The sequence below is a fragment of the Budorcas taxicolor genome, chromosome 2 (assembly GCF_023091745.1).
Source record: "Budorcas taxicolor isolate Tak-1 chromosome 2, Takin1.1, whole genome shotgun sequence".
NCBI lineage: Eukaryota > Metazoa > Chordata > Mammalia > Artiodactyla > Bovidae > Budorcas > Budorcas taxicolor.
This window is the reverse complement of record NC_068911.1, coordinates 169,794,280-169,814,078: the sequence shown is the minus strand read 5'-3', so window position 1 is coordinate 169,814,078 and position 19,799 is coordinate 169,794,280. Positions and strand designations below refer to the sequence as shown.

The window sequence follows — 19,799 nt, the reverse complement described above, 5'->3', positions numbered from 1 at the left end:
GTGGATAGTTTTGTTTTGTTTTGTTTTGTTTTTTTTATGCCTTGGCACACCAAAAGGCATTAGATTGGGAAAGACAAAGGACCTGGGTGTGCCTCTGGATTGGGAGGGCAGGATCAAATATCCTGCTTCAGTCACTTCATCTTCACAACAACCAAGTGAGGTAAGCACTGTTGTCATCCCCATTTTACAGATGAGGAAACTGAGCTTCCCAACCTGCTTTTATGTCATAGACATATGAAGAAAATAGGGCCTGTGTGGTGTGCTGGAATAAACACATAGGGCTGGCAGGCACCAGAGGTGCAGAAACTAAAGGGGCATTCATCCCAGTTTGCTCAGGACTTTCCCATTTTTTTGGCTGCACAGCATGTGGGATCTTAGTTCCCCAACCAGGGATGAAACCCATGTCCCCTACATTGGGAGCATGGAGTCTTAACCACTGGACTGCCAGGGGTGTCACAAGAATTTCCCATTTTTAAAATTAAAGGTCTCTTGTCTTGGAAACCCTTCCAGTCTCAGTGAAACCAAGGTGCTTAATCATGCTTCAGAGGTCTCTGGTCAAGCCCAGCCTGCCTGCCTGACCTATGTATGAATAGCTCCTTGCTCCTGTGACCTGTTAGTGATGTACTGATGTGCCTGGATATTCCATATGAGGCTCAGTAATCAGCCTGAGGTTGCAGAGCTAGTAAAAAGAGAAACCAGATTGAACCCAGCTCTATGTGACTCCTGAGCCCAGCTCTTAATCGTGATGCTTTGTCCTTATTGCCCATTCCCTCGCCCTTTCAGCTCTTCTTTACCCTAAGATGCTTAGTGCTTTGATGGTCTAGTCACATTAAACAAACAGAGGGGAAAGGAGCTTATTCTTGTTTTTCTCAAACATAGTCGCAATTTTAAAGAGTGCCCTGGGTTCATTGCAGCACTATTTACAATAGTCAATAAATGGAAGCAACCTACATGTTCATCGACAGATAAATGGAGAAAGATGTCACACACACACACACACACAGACACCCCACAATGGAATACTACTCAGCCATAAAAAAGAATGAAATAATGCCATTTGCAGCAACATGGATTGGCCTAGAGCTTATCATACTAAGTGAGTAAGTCAGACAGAGACAGACAAGTATCATGATATAGCTTATATATGCACCCTTTAAAAAAAGATACAAATGAACTAATTTACAAAACAGAAACAGACTCACATACCTAGAAAACGAACTTATGGTTTCCAAAGAGGAAAGGGCAGGGAAGGGCTAAATTAAGAGTTCCAATTAACATAAACACACTACTATATATAAAATAGATAATCAACAAGCACCTCCTGCATAGTTCAGGGAACTATACTCAATATTTTGTGATAAGCTATAAGGGAAGAGAATCTGAAAAAGAATATATGTATGCATAACTTAATCACTGTGCCATATACCTAAAACTAACACACCATGGTAAACCAACAATCCTTCCATTAAAAGAAGGAAAACATTGAAGATCTAAACACATAAAGAAATAGATTGTACTCATGGGCAGAAAAATTCAATATCATAAAAATATCAAGTTGAGAAGAATTGGCCCATAGGTTTTATGCAGTTCTAATAAATATTCTCAATAAGGTTAAAAAAAAAAAAAGAACCCACCTGCCAATGCAGGAGACACAAGGGATACAGGTTTCATCCCTGGGTTGGGAAGATCCTCTGGAGGAGGAAATGGCAACCCACTCTAGTATTCTTGCTGGGATAAGCCATGGACAGAGGAGCCCGGTGTGGCACAGTCCACGGGGTCTCAGAGTCAGGCGTGCATGTGTGCTAAGTCGCTTCAGTTGTCTCTCACTCTTTGTGACCCTATGGGCTGCAGCACACCAGGTCCTCTGTCTATGGGATTAGCCCAGCAAGAATACTGCAGTGGGTTGCAGTGCCCTCTTCCAGGGGATCTTCCCAGCTCAGGGATCAAACCCACATCTGTTACATCTCCTGCATTGGCAGGCGAGTTCTTTACCACTAGAGCCACCTGGGAAGCCCAAAGAGTCAGACTGACTGGACAACTGAGCACGCAGGCATGCCTGCACATTAAGATTAGGCTGGTGGGACAGCCGTACAACTATGCGCCTTTGCTCTGCAATGCAACAGGTAGGACACAAGACCACATGAGATGTCATCTTGCCAAAGAATTCAAAGCTAAATGTCATCAAAACTTTAGATCTAACTACCAGTTTATAGGCAATATGGAGAACAGAAGAACAACTTAAATGACACCACCAAGAGGCAATCAGCCAAACACTCCAGAATGTGGGAAATTTCACAAGACAAATGACCTAGTTTCCTAACAAGGAAAAAGAGAAAAGCGGGGGAGGAATAGTCTAAAATGAAGAGATACTTAAAGAGACAGATCAACTGCATGCAACATGTGGGCCTGATTTGGATCTTGATTTGAGCAAATCAGTTGTATTTGGTCAGCCAAAAAGTTTGTTCCAGTTTTTCCATAAGTTAAAAAAAATTTAATTAAATTAAAAAAAATTCTATGAGAAAATCAGGAAAGTTTAAACACTGACCAAGCATCTCCCTGGTTGGTACAGTTACTAAGATTTACTACTGAGATAGGCTGGGACCTGGGACCCTCTACTGGAGTGCTTACACTTTCACCTGGGTAAATGCCTCCTTGAGTAACAGAATACAAAGAAACTATAAGCGACTAAAAATAACTGCAAGCATGAGCAGTTGGGCCAATTATGAAAAATAAGATACAAAAAGGCCACAAACTTCTGAGGTGCTGGGAGCAAAAGATGGGTACTGTGTACATCCCTACCAAGGGGTGGGGAGACCGTCTAAGCTACCCCTCCAGTCCAACCATCTGCTCCTATCCTCATTGCACTTAAAGAACCAGCCCACCCTCCTGGGAGAGTGAGCCAGGGCGCCGGTGTTTTGTTTTCATTCTGTCGTGATGCAGCACAAGTCCCAGTAAAGCCTTGCTTTAATCTCTTGTCTGGTCCCCTATCAATTTCTATTAAATTAAAAGACACCTGCTCCTTGGAGGAAAAGCTATGACAGACCTAGACAGCGTATTAAAAAGCAGAGACATCACTTTACCGACAAAGGTCCATGTAGTCAAAGCTATAGTATTCCCAGTAGTCATGTACGGATGTGAGAGTTGAACCATAAAGGAGGCTGAGTGCTGAAGAATTGATTCTTTCAAATCGTGGTGCTGAAGAAGACTCTTGAGAGTCCCTTGGACGGCAAGGAGATCCAACCAGTCCATCCTAAAGGAAGTCAACTCTGAATATTCATTGGAAGGACTGCTGGTAAAGCTGAGCAAACTCAGAGAGATAGTGAGGGACAGGGAAGCCTGGCATGCTTTTACTCCACCGACTCGCAGAGTCAGACATGGCTTAGTGACTGAACAACAAACAGCAAGGGAGGAAGGTGGGAGCGGGGATCAGGAAGGAGGGAGCGGGAATCAGGAAGGGGGGGATACATGTATGCCTATGGCCGATTCATACTAATGTGTGGCAAAACCCATCACCATGTTGTAAAACAATTATCCTCGGATTAAAATAAATAAACTAAAAAAAAAGAAAAATGAGTCCAAGGAGGAGGGTCAGGAACACTATTAATTGTTTTTAGATCCTCTATGCTGTTCTTAAAAAATTCTAAAAAAAAAAAAGTTCTTATCTTTTAGAGATGTATACTACATTGTTTATGGGCAAAATGATATGATCTCTGGAATTTAAAAATAATCCTTTGGGGTTGGGGTGGGGGTAAAGATGAAGTAAGATTGGCTGTGAGTTCATAATTGCTCTTGTGGGAGGATGGATACGGGGGCTCCTTACATCGTTCTCTCTACTTCTGTTTATGTTGGCAGATTTTCACAATTGAAGAGATGAAGCTATGTCACCTCCTCCCAGAGGCCCTCTCAGTTTCCTCAGAGGGTGAGCTCCCTCCTCTGGGCTTGTCAAGCCACCTGTCATGCAGAACTGCAGTCCAGTGGCCTGCTTCTTCCTCTAGAGGGCAGAGTGGTGGCCTTGGGTCGCTCTTATCTCCCCAGGACAGGGTTTCCGCGTGAATGAACAGATGACTCTTGGTCTGGGTTCATTTGTGGTCAAGCAGCTCAGTCTCCAACAAGCACTCAAGTTCCTTTGATGGCAAAGGCCGGACATTTTCTACAGTCTGTTTGTTCTCCTGGGGTGGGGCAGCATGAAAACTCCGAAAGTGGATATTTGCTGGTTGGTGACTGCAGCTGAGTGAGTTTCCAGTTGCTGACTGGACTGACCGACACGCTCTGAGGAACTGGCAGGACTGGTGCTGCTTCTTATGTGAGAGTCCAAAGGCCTGGCAAGTGCAGCTCCCGGGGCAAACCCTGCTCACACCCCCCTGGGCAAAGGAAGAAAAGCCAGAGGAGCCGGAAGCCCTGAGTGTCTGGGAACAGCCGGTGACTGGACGAGAAGTTCTGCTCTGACACGCGGCCATCAACACCTAGCTAGGAAGTCTGTGGCTGGAACAAAAGCTCCCATCAGAGGAAACCCCAGGATGAGGCTGCCGGAGGTGCTGATTTTCCTGGCCTCCTGGGGAGTCGCCAGAGCTGCACCAGGTAGGTAAGCTGAAAATGTTGCTAAGAATAGCAAGACAGGGAGCTCAGCTGGGGAGACTGGGTGAGAGAGTTAGTGGGTGGAGGGTGTGCTGTTTGAGCCTAAGATTGTTAAGTGGAGGTGATGGCTGACCATGGAAGGAACATGGACATTGTTCAGAGCTGTCGGTGTCTAAGAGCCAGCCAGCTGGTAGAGGCAGAAGGTAGCAGGCACATTCGTGAATTCATTCAACAAATATTGGTTGAGTAGCTCTCAAATCTAGTATTTTATTGGAACTCTGTGGAGGCATTTTACTAACCTCATTCCTTTTTGGATCTGGAACACATTTTAGAATTTCCTAACAGAGTTCACTGTTGTTTAGAAATCTGCAACTGGAGAAGGGAATGGCAACCCACTCCAATATTCTTGCCTGGAGAATCCCATGGACAGAGGAGCTTGGTGGCTATAGACCATGAGGTCGCAAAGAGTCAGACACGACTTTGAGAATAAAGCACAACCCCAGAGACCTGCAAGGGTCTCTTTTCTGCAAATGCCACCAGCAGATTTTTATTTTGTCAACAGTGTGCATGCACACACTACATGGATCCCCATCATTTATGGTATAAATTGTATCCTTGCTAGATTTCTCCCATTTCTCACTTAAAAGGACATTAGATTAACAAATGATACAAAAACTTTGTTGTTTTGTTTAAGACAAAGGCAAGCTTTCCTAAGCTTGAACTTATAGTTCTTCAAAACAAAAACAAGACATAAGAACTAAAATGTCCTGGACAAGAAAAAATTGTTTTGAACCAAAAAATGAATCATGCACTATTCTTGGAACCAGGGATGTGGCAGAAAAGAAACAAAATTCCAGTGCTGGTGAAGCCTCCCTTCACCTCAGAAAAACAGACTAAAAGACACATGGACAAAGAAATACATATTCCAGGAAATAACAAGGGTAACGGAGAATAACAAAGCAGAATAAAGGAGTAGGGAGGATGGGGGAGAAAGATTACTTAAGGGGTAGCAGAGAAGAACTGTCAAATAAAGTGACATTTGACTAGAGACCTAAGGCAGCATGGGAGAGAGCTATGTGGATGTCCAGAAGAACATTCCAGCAACAGAGGACAAAAAGTTCACAGGCCCTGAGCTGGATGCACAGGACATATGTGTGAGCAAAAGCACGAGGCCAGCGTGGCTGGAGCTCAGAGAATGGGGGGATGGCGGGGTAGAGGGATATGGATGTTGGGAGATCATGGGGATGGGGCCAGGAGCTGGTGCGAGCTCATGTGTAAACTTGTAGACAATTTTAAGAACACCAAGTGAGGGAATTCGTGGGCTGTTTGGTGGTTAGAACTCCATGCTTTCACTGCCTGGGTCAAATCCCTGGTCAGGGAACTAGGATCCCACAAGCTGGGAGGTGCAGCCAAAAAAAAAAAAAAAAAAAAAAGAAGAAGTATATAAAAACATGCAAAGAAAGGAAAATAGTCAAGAAGAGCTAACATTTATTTTCTGAGTGCTTACTATATACTGTGCTTATGCTTTGTGCTTGACATATATTGTCCTTTTAAAACCCATTTGAAAAATGAAGTGAAAACACCTCCTCTGATTTTTATAGTCCTTGTAGTGGTGGTTTAGTTGCTAAGCTGTGTCCAACTCTTGCAACCCCATGGACTGTAGCCTGCTAGGCTCCTGTGTCCATGGCATTCTCCCAGTAAGAATACTGGAGTGGGTTCCCATTTCCTTCTCCAGGGGGTCTTCCCAACCCAGGGATCAAACCCGGCTCTCCTGCACTGCAGGCAGATTGTTTACCATAGTCCTGTAAAGTAGGTACTATTACCGTTATATCCATTTTGTGGATGAGGGAAATGAGACCCAGAGGGGACACAAAACTCCACAGCTGGGAAGTGGCGAGACCAAGTTCGTACTCAGCCACCTTTCCACCATACACTTTGATGGGTCCTCTTGGGATTGTGGGTACTACTTCCTCCCCGCTCTTTCCTTCAAACTTTTCTGGACTGTATACATCTATAATCTAAAACTGGAGTTAAATTTAAAAAGAATTCCATAACACCTGTCAGTTTTTTCAGAATCTGAGTCTCTCCCTGAAGTGCAGACTTTTGAGACACCCAGTCAGATAGCCATCACCCTTGCTTTGCATAAAGCCATGGAGTTTCTACCTGCACCATCCTTAGCTGAGAACTTGGGTGGGGCGCCAACTTGCTGGTTTCATCTCCTCCCACACAAACCGGAGGCTACACAGCATTTATCCCTCAGCCTCTAACTGCAGACAAGCCTACAAGTTCTTTCCGTGGGAGCCAGTGTGGGAGGCAAACATTTCCCTGAAGAATGACGAGCCTGCCTCTTGGAGCTGCTGTGAGGTGATGGCAATCCACACAGCTAACACAAGTGAAGTGAAGTGAAGTGAAAGGCGCTCAGTCGTGTCTCACTCTTTGCAACCCAGTGGGCTATATACTCCATGGAATTCTCCAGGCCAGAATACTGGAGTGGGCAGCCTTTCCCTTCTCCAGGGGATCGTCCCAACCCAGGGATCAAACCCAGGTCTCCCGCATTGCAGGCGGATTCTTTACCAGCTGAGCCACAAGGGAAGCCCAAGAATACTGGAGTGGGTAGTCTATCCCTTCTTCCAGCTAACACAAGGGGTCGGTTTTAACAAGTTAACCCTTTGTGTTTTGCAGGGCAGTGGTTTACAGAGGAGGAGTTATAACTGAAGTGTTTGGGATCATTGCTTAGCATCAAAAATGATAGCTTATTATTGTTATTGTTATTTAGTCACTCAGTTGTGTCCAACTCTTTGCGATCCCATGGACTATAGCCCACCAGGCTCCTCTGTCCCTGGGATTCTCCAGGCAAGAATACCGGAATGGGTTGCCATTTGCTTCTCTGATAGCTTGTATGCAAATCTAAAAAAAAAAAAAGTCCAAATGAACTTATTTACAAAACAAGAACAAACTCACAGAGAACAGATTTATGGTTACCAGGGGAAAGGGGGGGGATAGATTGAGAGTTTGGGATTGACATATACACACTGCTGTTTTTAAAACAGAAAATCACAGACTTCCCTGGCAGTCAAGTGGTTAAGGCTCTGTGCTTCCAATGCAGGGGTCATGAATTCGATCCCTGGTCAAGGAACTAAGATCTTGTGTGGCACAGCCAAATATATATATATATATATATATATATAAATAATAAATAAAACAGATAACTAACAAGGACCTACTGTAAAACCAAACCAAAGCAGAAAACAACAACAACAACAAAAATCCCCACAAAGGACTGAAGTAAGGTTAAGTAAAGTCACTCAGTCGTGTCCGACTCTTTGCGATCCCATGGACTGTAGCCTACCAGGCTCCTCCCTCCATGGGATTCTCCAGGCAAGAGTACTGGAGCGGGTTGCCATTTCCTTCTCCAGGGGATCTTCCCAACCCAGGGATCAAACCCGGGTCTCCTGCATTCCAGGCAGACACTTTAACCTCTGAGCCACCAAATTGGGACCAATGTTGCTTTATGGTGGGTTGTATGCATAACAGATAAGTCACGGAATCATAGGCAGTTAAAACTGATAAAACAGATAACCTTTGTGCAATACACAAATGTTATGCTTCAGAAAAAAGAGGCTCCAGAAGAGAAGAAAACCTGAGGTCCAAGGGGCAGAGCAGCCCAGGGATTAAGCACTCAGGCTGGTTTGTCCACTCCGTGGCCATCCACCCCTTTTCTACTAGTATCGTTATCCCCATTTTACAGAAATGGGGACACGGAGGCTCAGCTGAGGAAATCTCTTGTTCAAGTTGCCATTGAAAGTGTACCCAGGATTCAAAACAAGATTTCTCTGATTTCAAATTTCATGCATGTCCTTTCAAAAATAATCCACTGCCTTAAGCCAGAAAACCTATGTACTACCTTTTAATATCTATGTGACCTTGAGTCTCTATTTCACTATCTGTAAAATAAGGATAATACTAGAGGAGGAGAGATTAAATAAGGTGAGCTCATGCACTTACACTGCAATGTGCTATAAAAGTTTGAGACCTTTTTTTTTTAATATCTAAGGTCACATGGCTAGCTAGTGGCAAAGTGCACTGTGATCATTTCAAGTACAGTATGAATCATAGGTCTACCACTAACTAGCTCAGCTTCCTCATCTGTAAAATGGGTATGATAATAGAACGTATTTCATCATTTTGCTGTGAGGCTACATAGGCAGAGGGCTTGGCACAGTATCCGGCCTTCAGTAGGTGCTAAATAAATGGCAGGTGTTTTCCTGCCTTCCTCTTCTTGTCTCTGACCATAAGCAAACTCACTTTTCAGACACTTTAAGACTGTCTTAGACTCTAGGAATGATTTTTTCATCTCCTCCACCCCAACATGAATCAGTAAAAAGATCTCACATTATATATGATTTTTAATGACTTCTAAAAATAATTTAAAAATATATTAGCTATATTAATTGTGTTTATTTATTTGGCTGCCCCAGGTCCTAGCTGCAGCACAAGGGATCTGTGGTCTTTGTCGTAGCATGCAGGATCTTTAGTTGTGGCAGGTGAACTCTTGGTTGTGGCACGTGGGATCCCATTCCTTGACCAAGGATTGAACTGTGGCCGCCTGCATTGGGAGCTCAGAGTCTTAGGAAGTCCCTACTTTTCAATGACATTTAAAAATGTTGCATTTGAAATATATTGTTGGTTTTGATGGCACAGATTTTTCCCCTTGAACTTTGGAACCAATGCATTCTTTTTTTCCAGGTCTCAGACATTTCCATGGGCCTTACAGAGGGATTAGGCTCTGAGTTCTGTATCTGTTGTCCCCAGTGTACAAAGTTAGCCTGGTGACACCTTGGTGAAGAAGGAGGGCCAAGAGACTGTTTTGCCTGCCCAGGCACAGGGAGCAGAGTTGAGCTTTCAGAATTAAAGCTAGAGGGTACGCTGTGCCCGCCAGCCCTCTGCTCAAGTAGAACCAGCCCGGAGAGGACAGCATTTGTCTTCACATTGTTCCTGGCCCTGGACCTTCACCTGCAGAAGACAGCAGCTGAGTGGGTGCTGGAGCAGGCAGGAGAAGGACACAGCCACCCCCCTCATCCCATCTCCCTTCCGTGGTGAAAGCAGAACTGCAGGATCCCCAGTGATCAAATTCAGAGTAATTGCTGCTTTGCATTGATGAGGGCTTATGCATTCTCTCATATTGTCTTGTTTTAAACCTCACAATAACTGTGAAAGGTAGGGGGCGCTGTTGTCGCCATTTTACAGATGAAGAAATTGGCACAGTCAGTTCACCCAGCTAGTGAGCACTGGAGCTGGAATTCCAAACAGGTCTGTGCCCTCAACACTCACTGTACTTGATGCCAAGTTTATTTATAGTCTCAATGATTAATGAATAATAATGATAGCTAAGATTGGTACCTTTTCTTAAAACTCAAGGATTTTGAGAATACATTCTTACTGTAAAAGATCCAAGCAGTGTGGATATAGAGTTTCTTAATTTTCATGAGATTTCCCCAGATGAGGTGTCTTTATGGTAATGTTTGAGAATCTCTGGTCCAAAGGATAAAGTGTTAAAGTGCCCACCTCCCCACACCCTCCCAGTCTCACTCTGGGTCCTGGGGGTAATTGCCAGGGACAGTGGTGTGTGGAGAGTCCTCTGGACAAACACCCCTCCCCACTTTTTTTCTGGTTGAACACAGTGATTTATTTGAAAATATACTTTTTTTTTCAAATACAGTAATAGAAGGGGTTCCAGCAAGTCATATGGAGGGAGATGTTGAGGGGAGAGTGTAGGAGGAGAAGGAGGAAAAACATTTTGGGAAGCCCACCAGAAGGGTTAGGCAACCATATTGTGTGTCGTTAGAACTGAAGGTGGATAGGGACTTCCCCCAGGGGGCGCTAGTAGTAAAGAACCCACCTGCCTATGGAGGAGACAAAGAGACTTGAGTTGGATACCTGGTTTGGGACGATCCCCTGGAGGAGGAAATGGCAACCCACTCCAGTATTCTTGCCTGGAGAATCCCATGGTCAGAGGAACCTGGTGGGCTACAGTTCACAGGGGTGCAAAGAGTCAGACACATTCTGAAGCAACTTACCAGCATGCAGGGACTTCCCCAGTTGTCCAGTGGTTAAAACTCTGCCTTTTAATGTGGAGGGTATGAGTTCAATCCCTAGTCAGGGAACTAAGGTCTCACATGCTGTGGAATGTGGCCAAAATTTAAAAAAAAAATTGAAAGTAGATAAACAGGGCCTCTCCCTGCTGAATGGCACACTTGGAGAAGTCCCCAACTGCCTCTGAAGTTGTCTAGGCTTCGACTGACTGCACCTCTCTTCCCCACCACGCTACTCTTTTTTTGTGAGTTGACCAACAATAACGTCAAGGAGCACTTTTCTTTCTTCCATTTTAAAAAAACACTTAGTTTTTTAATCTATTTTGGCTGTGCTGGGTCTTTGTTGGCACACACAGGCTCAGTAGTTGTGGCACATGGGCTTAATTGTGGTATGTGGGATCTTAGTTCCCTGGCCAGGGATTGAACTTGGGCCCCCTCAATGTGGCGTCTCATCCACTGGACCACCAGGGGAGTCCCAAGGAGGACTTTTCTACCAGGGCCATAATCTGTTATTCAGGAGAGATGGCTCTTCCAGGTGAAGCCGTACACCAGTCTTCCAATGACCAGCTTTGCTGCCTAAGGCACAAAGGGCACTGAACATCCAATAGCTCACTGTCCTCACTTGGAGCTTGTCCTCAAAGAGCTTGACTTCTAACTCATTTTCATTTGAGGCAAAAGCATTAGGAGAGTTGATCCTAATATGCTAGCAACTGTGAACCCCAACTTTATGAAATGAAATATCATTTCTCAGCTGCTTTGCCGTATTACTTAACCTTAGTTAGCCTTTGCCCATTTGCAGGAAACTCAGTTGAAACCAACCCTGACCACCCCCTGCAATAACTCAGTGCCTCTTCAGACCATGATGGGATGCTATTTGCTGCACTTGGACCAAGCCTAGGTGCAAAATAATCCCAGAAATGCCCTTTTTACCCTGTATTGGAAACACCATGTAACAGTGGGAAACCAGGAGGGTGGTGGTGTCAAGTGCCAGTTTCTCTAGCTGCTGAGACCACAAACCTAAAGTCCTGTGTTTTTTCATCATTAGATCATTAGTGACTACAGGGATGGCTCAGAGACTGATTTTTTTTTTTAATTAAAAAGTAAAGGGACTTCCTTGGTACTCCAGTGGTTAAGAATCCGCCTGGCTATGCAGAGAACATGGGTTTAATCCCTGGTCGGGGAACTAGGATCCCACGTGCCTTAGAGTGTGCCCATGTGCCACAACTACGACCTGATGCAGCCAAATAAATAAATATTTTTTCAAAGATCTCTTGGGGAAAAGAAAAGTAGAGAAGGAAGTTTTTATTTTAGTAGAAGTTTGTCTAACAATGGGGTCTGAGTGACACAGTGACACAGATATACCTGTATCTGGCTGGTGTCAGTGGGTTTCTATACTTCATGAGCAAGACTCGGAGAGAGCTTGAGGGACCAGGCAAGGAGGTTAACTGAAGATGTTAACTGACAGCTTCCAAGGTTGCTTCCTATAGCTATATCCTGAGCACCACACACTGCCTCTTCTATAATTAGTCTCTTAAACAACTATTTCATTCCACTGCTTCCCAGGGCAACCAGCCAAGACCACAGTGAAAGTAACAAGAAAATGCCTCTGAGAGTAAAACTCTTACAGTCAAATAAAATAAAAATGTTAATTCACCATTGTATTTATTTGTCAGACAATTGTAAGCCACTGCAGGGGACAAGTGAAGCATCATTATCTCTGTCCCCTAGGAACTTTTAAAATCTAATTGGGAGGAAAAGGACACACCAATTGTAGTTTAAATATCTTCACTGATTAAAAAAAAAAGGAAAAATAGAAAAAAGTATTTAAAAAATCATTAACTTTTTCATCGGGTTCCTTATAAATGTTTCTCTTCATTTTTATGTGCTTTTAAAAATAAAATGACTACCACACTACATATATAGTTTTGTAGTCTGCTTCTTTGCTTAATTTTACTTACCAGGAGAAGCAGAAAAGGAAGTCTTTATCCCCCCTTCCAATGTTACAGCATATATGATAGATAAAGGGTTAATGTTATACAGACAAGGGCTCCTACAAACTAAGAAAAATAATGGAACACCTCAATAGAAATAAAGAATCTGCCTGCAACATGGGAGACCCTGGGTTCGATCCCTGGGTTGGGAAAGTCCCCTGGAGAAGGGAAAGGCTACTCTAGTATTTTGGCCTGGAGAATTCCATGGATAGCCCATGAGGTCACAAAGGGTCAAACATGACTGACTGACATTCACTTTCTTTCTTTCAATAGAAACGGGCAAAGAACACACAAATAGAAAAGTCACCAAAAAAGAAATACAAGTGGCCAATAAACATATTTAAAATATTCAAATTCACTAGAAATTCAAGAAATGCAAAATAACTAATGAGATCTCATTTTTCACCAACCAAATTGGCAAACATTTTTTATAATATTCACATCCTCAGTGAGATATCTAGTACATGAATAAAAGCCTTGAAATGTTCACATCTTTCTCTACTGGAGTTTTTATTCTTAAGAAAAAAAGCACTATAATCTATAGGCTAGCACAGGGAACTCCCTTAACACTCTGCAATGACCCACATGGGATAAGAATCCAAAAAAGGTGTGTACATGCATCTGCACAACTGACTCACTTTGTTGTCTAGCAGAAACAAATGCAACATTTTAATCAACTTATACTCCAAAAAATGTTTTTAAAGAGTAAAGAAGGAAAAAAGCATTATAATTTACAATGGGTAAAAAAAAAAAAACAACTGAAAGAAATATAAATATTATGTAGCATTAATTCAGTTGAGTTCAGTCACTCAGTCATGTCCGACTCTCTGCAATCCCAAGGACTGCAGCACGCCAGGCTTCCCTGTACATCACTAACTCATGGAACTTGCTCAAACTCATGTCCATCGAGTCGGTAATGCCATCCAATGATCTCATCCTCTGTCATCCCCTTCTCCTCCTGCCTTCAATCTTGCCCAGCATCAGGATCTTTTCCAATGAGTCAGTTCTTCAAATTAGGTGGCCAAAGTATTGGAGTTTCAGCTTCAGCATCAGTCCATCAGTAGCATTGATTAAATTATTGTATATTCATCAGTGGGCTTCCCTGATAGCTCAGTTGGTAAAGAATCCACCTGCAATGCAGGAGACTCCAGTTAGATTCCTGGTTTGGGAAGATCCGCTGGAGAAGGGATAGGCTACCCAATCCAGTATTCTTGAGATTTCCTTGTGGTTCAGCTGGTAAAGAATCCGCCCGCAATGCGGGAGACCTGGGTTTGACCGCTGGGTTGGGAAGAAACCCTGGAGAAGGGAAAGGCTACCCACTCCAGTATTCTGGCCTGGAGAATTCCATGGACTGTATGGTCCATGGGGTCACAAAGAGTGGACACCACTGACTTTCACATGAATAAAATATGTACAGAAATTAAACATCATATTTTCCTTTTTTAAAATTTTTGTTGAAGTATGATCGATCTACAGTGTTGTGCCAATCCCAGGTGTGAATCTGGGAAAAAGTGAAACTGCTGTACAAACACATAAATCCACTCCTTTTTAGGTTTCCCTTCCACACAGGCCATCACAGAGCACTGAGTAGAGTTCCTTGTGCTACGCAGTAGGCCCTTATTAGTATCTATTTTGTATACGGTAGTGTGTGTGTCAATTCCCAATCTTCCAGTTTATCCCTCTCCCTCTTGTGACCTCCCCCCAACCATAAGTTTATTTTCTACCTCTGTAAATCTATTTCTGTTTTGTAGATAAGTTCATTTGTACCTTTTTTTTTTTTAAGATTCCACATATAAGTGATATCATATGATATTTGTCTTTCTCTATCTGACTTCACTCAGTATGAGAATCTCTGTGTGTTAGTCCCTCGGTCGTGTCCCACTCTTAGCAACCCCAAAAGGTTTAGCCCACCAGGCTCCTCCATCCATGGGATTTTTCAGGCAAGAATACTGGAGTGGGTTGCCATTTCCTTCTCCAATGAGAATCTCTAGGTGCATCCATGTTGCTGCAAATGGCATTGTTTTGTTCTTTTCAATGGCCGAGTAATACTCCATTGCATACATACCACATCTTCTTTATCCAGTCCTCTGTTGGTGGGCATTTAGGTTGCTTCTATGTCCTGGCCATTTGTGAATAGTGCTGCAACGAACATGGGAGTGCATGTATCTTTTGAAATTATCTTTTTTTTCTGGGTATATGGCCAGGAGTGGGACTGCTGGATCATATAATAGTTCTATTTCCAGTTTTTTAAGGCACATCCATACTCTACTCCATAGTGACTCTACCAGTTTGCATTCCCACCAACAGTGTATGAGGGTTTCCTTTTCTCCACACCCTCACCAGCATTTATTGTTTGTAGGCTTTTTGATAATGGCCCTTCTGACTGCTGTGACCAGTTTTTATTTGCATTTCTCTAGTAATTAGTGATGTTGAGCATCTTTTCATGTGCTTTGGACAGGCCCTTTCTTGTTCACTGTCTTATTTGATGGTTATAGAGAAGTAGACCAGATGTCAAACACCCTCAGCCCAGCTGGCTTGCTCAGAGTCCTCATCCTGGGTTGTTGCTGTTGTTCAGTCACTCAGTCATCTCCAGCTCTTTGCAACCCCATGGACGGCAGCACGCCAGGCTTCCCTGTCTTTCACTATATCCCAGAGCTGGCTCAAACTCATGTCCATTGAGTCAGTGATGCCATCCAACCATCTCACCCTCTGTCGTCCCCTTCTCCTCCTGCCTTCAATCTTTCCCAGAATCAGGGTCTTTTCTAATGAGTCGGCTCTTTGCATTAGGTGGCCAAAGTATGGGAGCTTCAGCTGCAACATCAGTCCTTCTAACGAATATTCAGGATTGATTTCCTTTAGGATTGACTGGTTTGATCTCCTTGCAGTCCAAGGGGCCCGGGATGAGGAAACCCAGTAACCTGCCTCCCTCTTCAGGGTTCTTGTGCTCACCTTCTTCTCCATGACATGATAATTAGACCTCAATTCCTTACAGTCTGTGACTAATTCCATAGAAGCCTGTGGCTCCGTTCTCTTATGGGTAGCATAGATGTATCATGAAAGCATTCTGGGATCAAGCACTCTGACACTGTAGACAGGGCAGATGTCCAACAGCCAAGTCAACAAGATAATTTCATGTGTGAGAGTGCTCTGAAAAAATAAAATGGGAGGGTCATTTGGAGTCACCCAGCTAGAGACCAGATGGGTGGGAAGAAGTGGAACTTGAGCAAAGGCAGTCAGAGAAGTCTTATCTGAGGAGATGATTCTCCAGCTGAGACCTCAATGAAGAAGAGAAGGCAGCCGTGCGATGACCCGAGAGGACTGGGGAAAGCGGCAGAGTCAGGAAAGAGGCCCCGTGAGGAGAGCGAGTGGGCGGGGTTGGGGCCAAGGAGAAGAGGAGGGGTCTATGGTCGGCCTCCACTGTGAGGAGACTGGAGCCTGAGGTCTGCCCGTGTCTGAACCTCTGGCCCTCTCAGCCATTGTTTCCACTCTCCTGACCGCTCCCAAAGTTAGGCCTTTGAGGCCGTGGGCATAAAGGCAAGCATCTGCGCACACACACACACACACACGCACATGCACACGCACGCACACGCACACTCACGTTTGCACAGAGAGGTCATAGGAAGCGCAAGGGAGCCTGGAAGGAGTTCCAGTTCTACTCTGACTAGTCCGGAACTTGCCAGAAGAGAGAAACACCAACAGCTGACACTCGAGCTGCAGACAAGGAGTTTCTGAAGTGAAGCAATGCTCATTGAGAACTTTGAGGGCTGACATCAAAGGGGAAGAGCTGCTCCACGTTTGTGGTTTGCTGAGAAAGTGCCTGCTTGAGGCAAACGGATGACCTCTGTATGGTCTGCAGAGGAAGCAAGGGCCCCACGTGCCAGACAGAAGGAAAAAGTTTCTCAAGCTTCCATAGCTAACCTGGCTGGCCTGACTGGAAGCAGGTGTGACCCACTTACCGCCACCGGCAGGAAAGCCCCCCAACTCTGCCCACTTTCTTGATGAAATGGGATGGTTGCTTTCTTTTCTCTGCGTTAGGATGTTGCCCCTGTAGGTGTAATTTCAAATATGTTAGTGATCACTAGTCGTGTGAAAAGTTTTACTTCCCCCATTATAAACAGAGACTCTCAGTTAGGGTGAAAACTTAAAATGCAGGCATAGACAATCTACAAAAGGAGTTAAAATAAAAGGCATTGATTTTACCCCCTTAGCAATCACGTTTTCCTGGGAGTGATTAGGGAGCCAGGGGACTCCCCCCCTCCCCGCCCCCGCCACTGGCCCCCAGCATTTACCATGTGATCTCAAGCATGTTGACCTCTGAACTTTCATCTCCTTATCACCAAAATGGAAAGGGGATAATGATAATCCCTTCAGGGCTGTGAGGAGGATGATTACATAATGATCGTGGGAGGGGCCACGTTTTGTTTAATCAGTCGTGTGCACCTTGGTTTGAACAAGTTTCTGATTCTTTCCTGGAGACCAGGTTTAGATCAGGAGAGGTGGGCCAAAGCTCAGAAGCATCAAGGAGTGAGATCAGGGTCCAGGCTTTACCTTTGGTTCAGAGTCACTGGGGGAGGGAGGCAGGGAGGGTGGAAAGAGCGGGGACTGGCTAGCCAACCCTGAAAGCGATAGAAGGCAGACTCCCAGGCCCAGGCCCATTTTACTGGGATGGGTGGGTGTTGACTGTTGGTGCTGAGTGACACAGGAAGTGGAGGAGGAAGTGAGAGCAATGGTGGAAAGTGAGGAAACTCTGGAAACAGGAATTAGGGGAGAGGCCAAACCTGTTCAACCTCTCCTTCAATCGGCATCGTTGAAACCACTTACACCAGGCCCTGCGCTGGATGCAGATGAGAAAGCCACTCCAAAGCCCGTTTCTTCAGATTCCCTTCTTTGTGTTACCCCTAGAGACTTTTGGCGTTTCACCTTACATCCAGAGTCACTAACAAGTAGGCCCACAATGAGAAATTCAAGCCAGTCTGAAATGACATTCCACCTTTTCTGGTCTACTACTCATAAACACCATTTCCACACATTTTTGTTGTTCAGTAGCTCAATCATGTCCAACTCTTTGTGACCCCATGGACTGCAGCATGCCAGGCTTCCTTGTCATCACTATCTCTGGGAGCCTGCTCAAACTCATGTCCGTTGAGTCAGTGATGCCATCCAACCATCTCACCCTCTGTCATCCCCTTCTTCTGCCTTCAATCTTTCCCAGCATCAGGGTCTTTTCTAATGAGTCAGCTCTTTGTACAGGTGGCCATAGTATTGGAGCTTCAGCTTCGGCATTAGTCCTTCCCATGAATATTCAGGGTTGATTTCCTTTAGGATTGACTGGTTTGATATCCTTGCAGTCCAAGAGTCTTCTCCAACACCACAGTTCAAACGCACCAATTCTTTGGTGCTCAGCCTTCTTTCTTTTTTATTGCCACACATATTCCCCAGCTTTTTGCTGGTATTAATCAGCAAGATCTTATGAGGCCTTTGGGGTGTAAGCCTTCTCCCAGATTTTTGTATGTATTTCCCTAGAGCATAACATTTAGCTCTAGTTATTGGCTCAGAGAGGGGAAGCATCTCACCCAGAGTCGCACAGCTAGTACGTGGTTCCAGAGCCTGGGTGTTTAACTCATCTTTACTTTAAAACAAGCACTCTACACAGAACTCCTGAAGGATTCCTGAAGGTCATACAGTCCAATCCCTCCTCCTGCTGCTGGGAACACTGAGATGTGGGGAGATAGAAAGGGTCTTGTCAAAGGTCAGAGGTCAGGGACAGAACCAAGCCTATTTTCTGTTCTGCTCAGCACCTCCCTGGGCAAAGCCCAGCCCTGGATTTGGAGAAAACTTCCTTTCACCTGTGTAAACTCCCCTCTCCTACCCCAGGGTTCCCCTGATCCCTCCCCATCCAGGCTCAGGGAGGAACCCATATTAGAGGGGTCTCCTTATCCCTGCAGGGAAGTTCTGGCACATCTCTGACCTGCACCTGGACCCTGACTACAAGGTGTCTGAAGATCCTCTCCAGGTATGCCCGTCTGCAGGCTCCCAGCCGGTGCCCAACGCAGGCCCCTGGGGTGACTATCTCTGTGATTCTCCCTGGATCCTCATCAACTCCTCCATCTACGCCATGAAGGAGATCGAGCCAGAGCCAGACTTCATCCTCTGGACTGGGTGAGAGCCGTCACCGCAGCTACCCTTCCCTGGCCACTGCGAGTGCCCCTGGCCCTCCTGGCACCTGCACCAAACCATCTCCCTTAGTCTTCACACCAGCCCTGTTGCAGAGAGGATGAAACTCAACGCTTGTCCATGGGAGCCTGGGCCTGGCTGATTCCAGGGTCTGTGCCCTTGACCTCGTGTCTCCCAGACTCAGCAGAACTTGGCGTTCACTGAGGCTGGGGACACGGTCATGGCATGCTTGGGCATGTGGCGAAGTCCTGGATTTCAAGTCGGGGGATGAACCCTGCTGCCACTCCCACCAGAGTTTAGGGACTGCAAGCCTCAGAGACCCAAATGCAGGGAGAGGAGAAAGTTAGGAGGGCTGAAGGTGGGTCAGCATTGGGACCAAGTGTCCTGGCCAGCTGTGGGCCACCCCTGGCTGCCTGGCCTTGGGGGTCCTCCCTGGTCAGAGCTTGGCCTGCAAAGAGAGGGCTTGAGGAGCAATTTCAGCTCAGTCGTAGTGATGCCATTTCTGCCATTCCTCCAAGGATACTGCTGTAAGTCCTTCAACTTCCCTCAGCACTCGTGGTCCCCCCTTCACTCACTTGACCCTTCCCTCCCTCTCTTGGTAGATCAGCCTGCCCTGTGCTCACCCCTGGGCAGACATGAGGGAACAGAGATAATAGGGACCCCGACCCTCCTTCAGGGAACTCAAGGTTTCCTGGGTGATATAGACGAGGTCGCTGACCATGCTATCCCAGCAAGGAGAGGGGCACTGAGCAGGTTGGGGAGTTTCACAGGGCACCTGACTCCCTCTGGTGAAACTGGGAGGACTTCCTGTAGGAAGTGGTGAGCTAGAGAGCAGGTGAAGAGGGCTGGCTGGAGCTCTGGCTTCCCACGCCCTCTTCTAGCCTCTATAGACACTTCCATAAGGTGGAGCAAACCCACAATGGCCCTAGCTGTCACTCACTGTGACATGGGAGTGACCGGAATGACC

The 19,799-nt window shown here is 45.4% G+C and overlaps 1 protein-coding gene across 1 annotated transcript in view; it reads left to right on the top strand.

Moving 5' to 3' along the window:
- The first annotated feature begins 4,207 nt into the window (after positions 1-4,207).
- Positions 4,208-19,799, top strand: part of SMPDL3B (sphingomyelin phosphodiesterase acid like 3B) — a 31,357-nt gene continuing 15,765 nt past the window's right edge. Inside the window, exons 1-2 of the mRNA XM_052635695.1 lie at positions 4,208-4,578; positions 18,604-18,817. Coding sequence (XP_052491655.1) covers positions 4,518-4,578; positions 18,604-18,817 — 275 coding nt within the window. The 5' untranslated portion in view covers positions 4,208-4,517. The remainder of the gene's footprint in view (positions 4,579-18,603; positions 18,818-19,799) is intronic.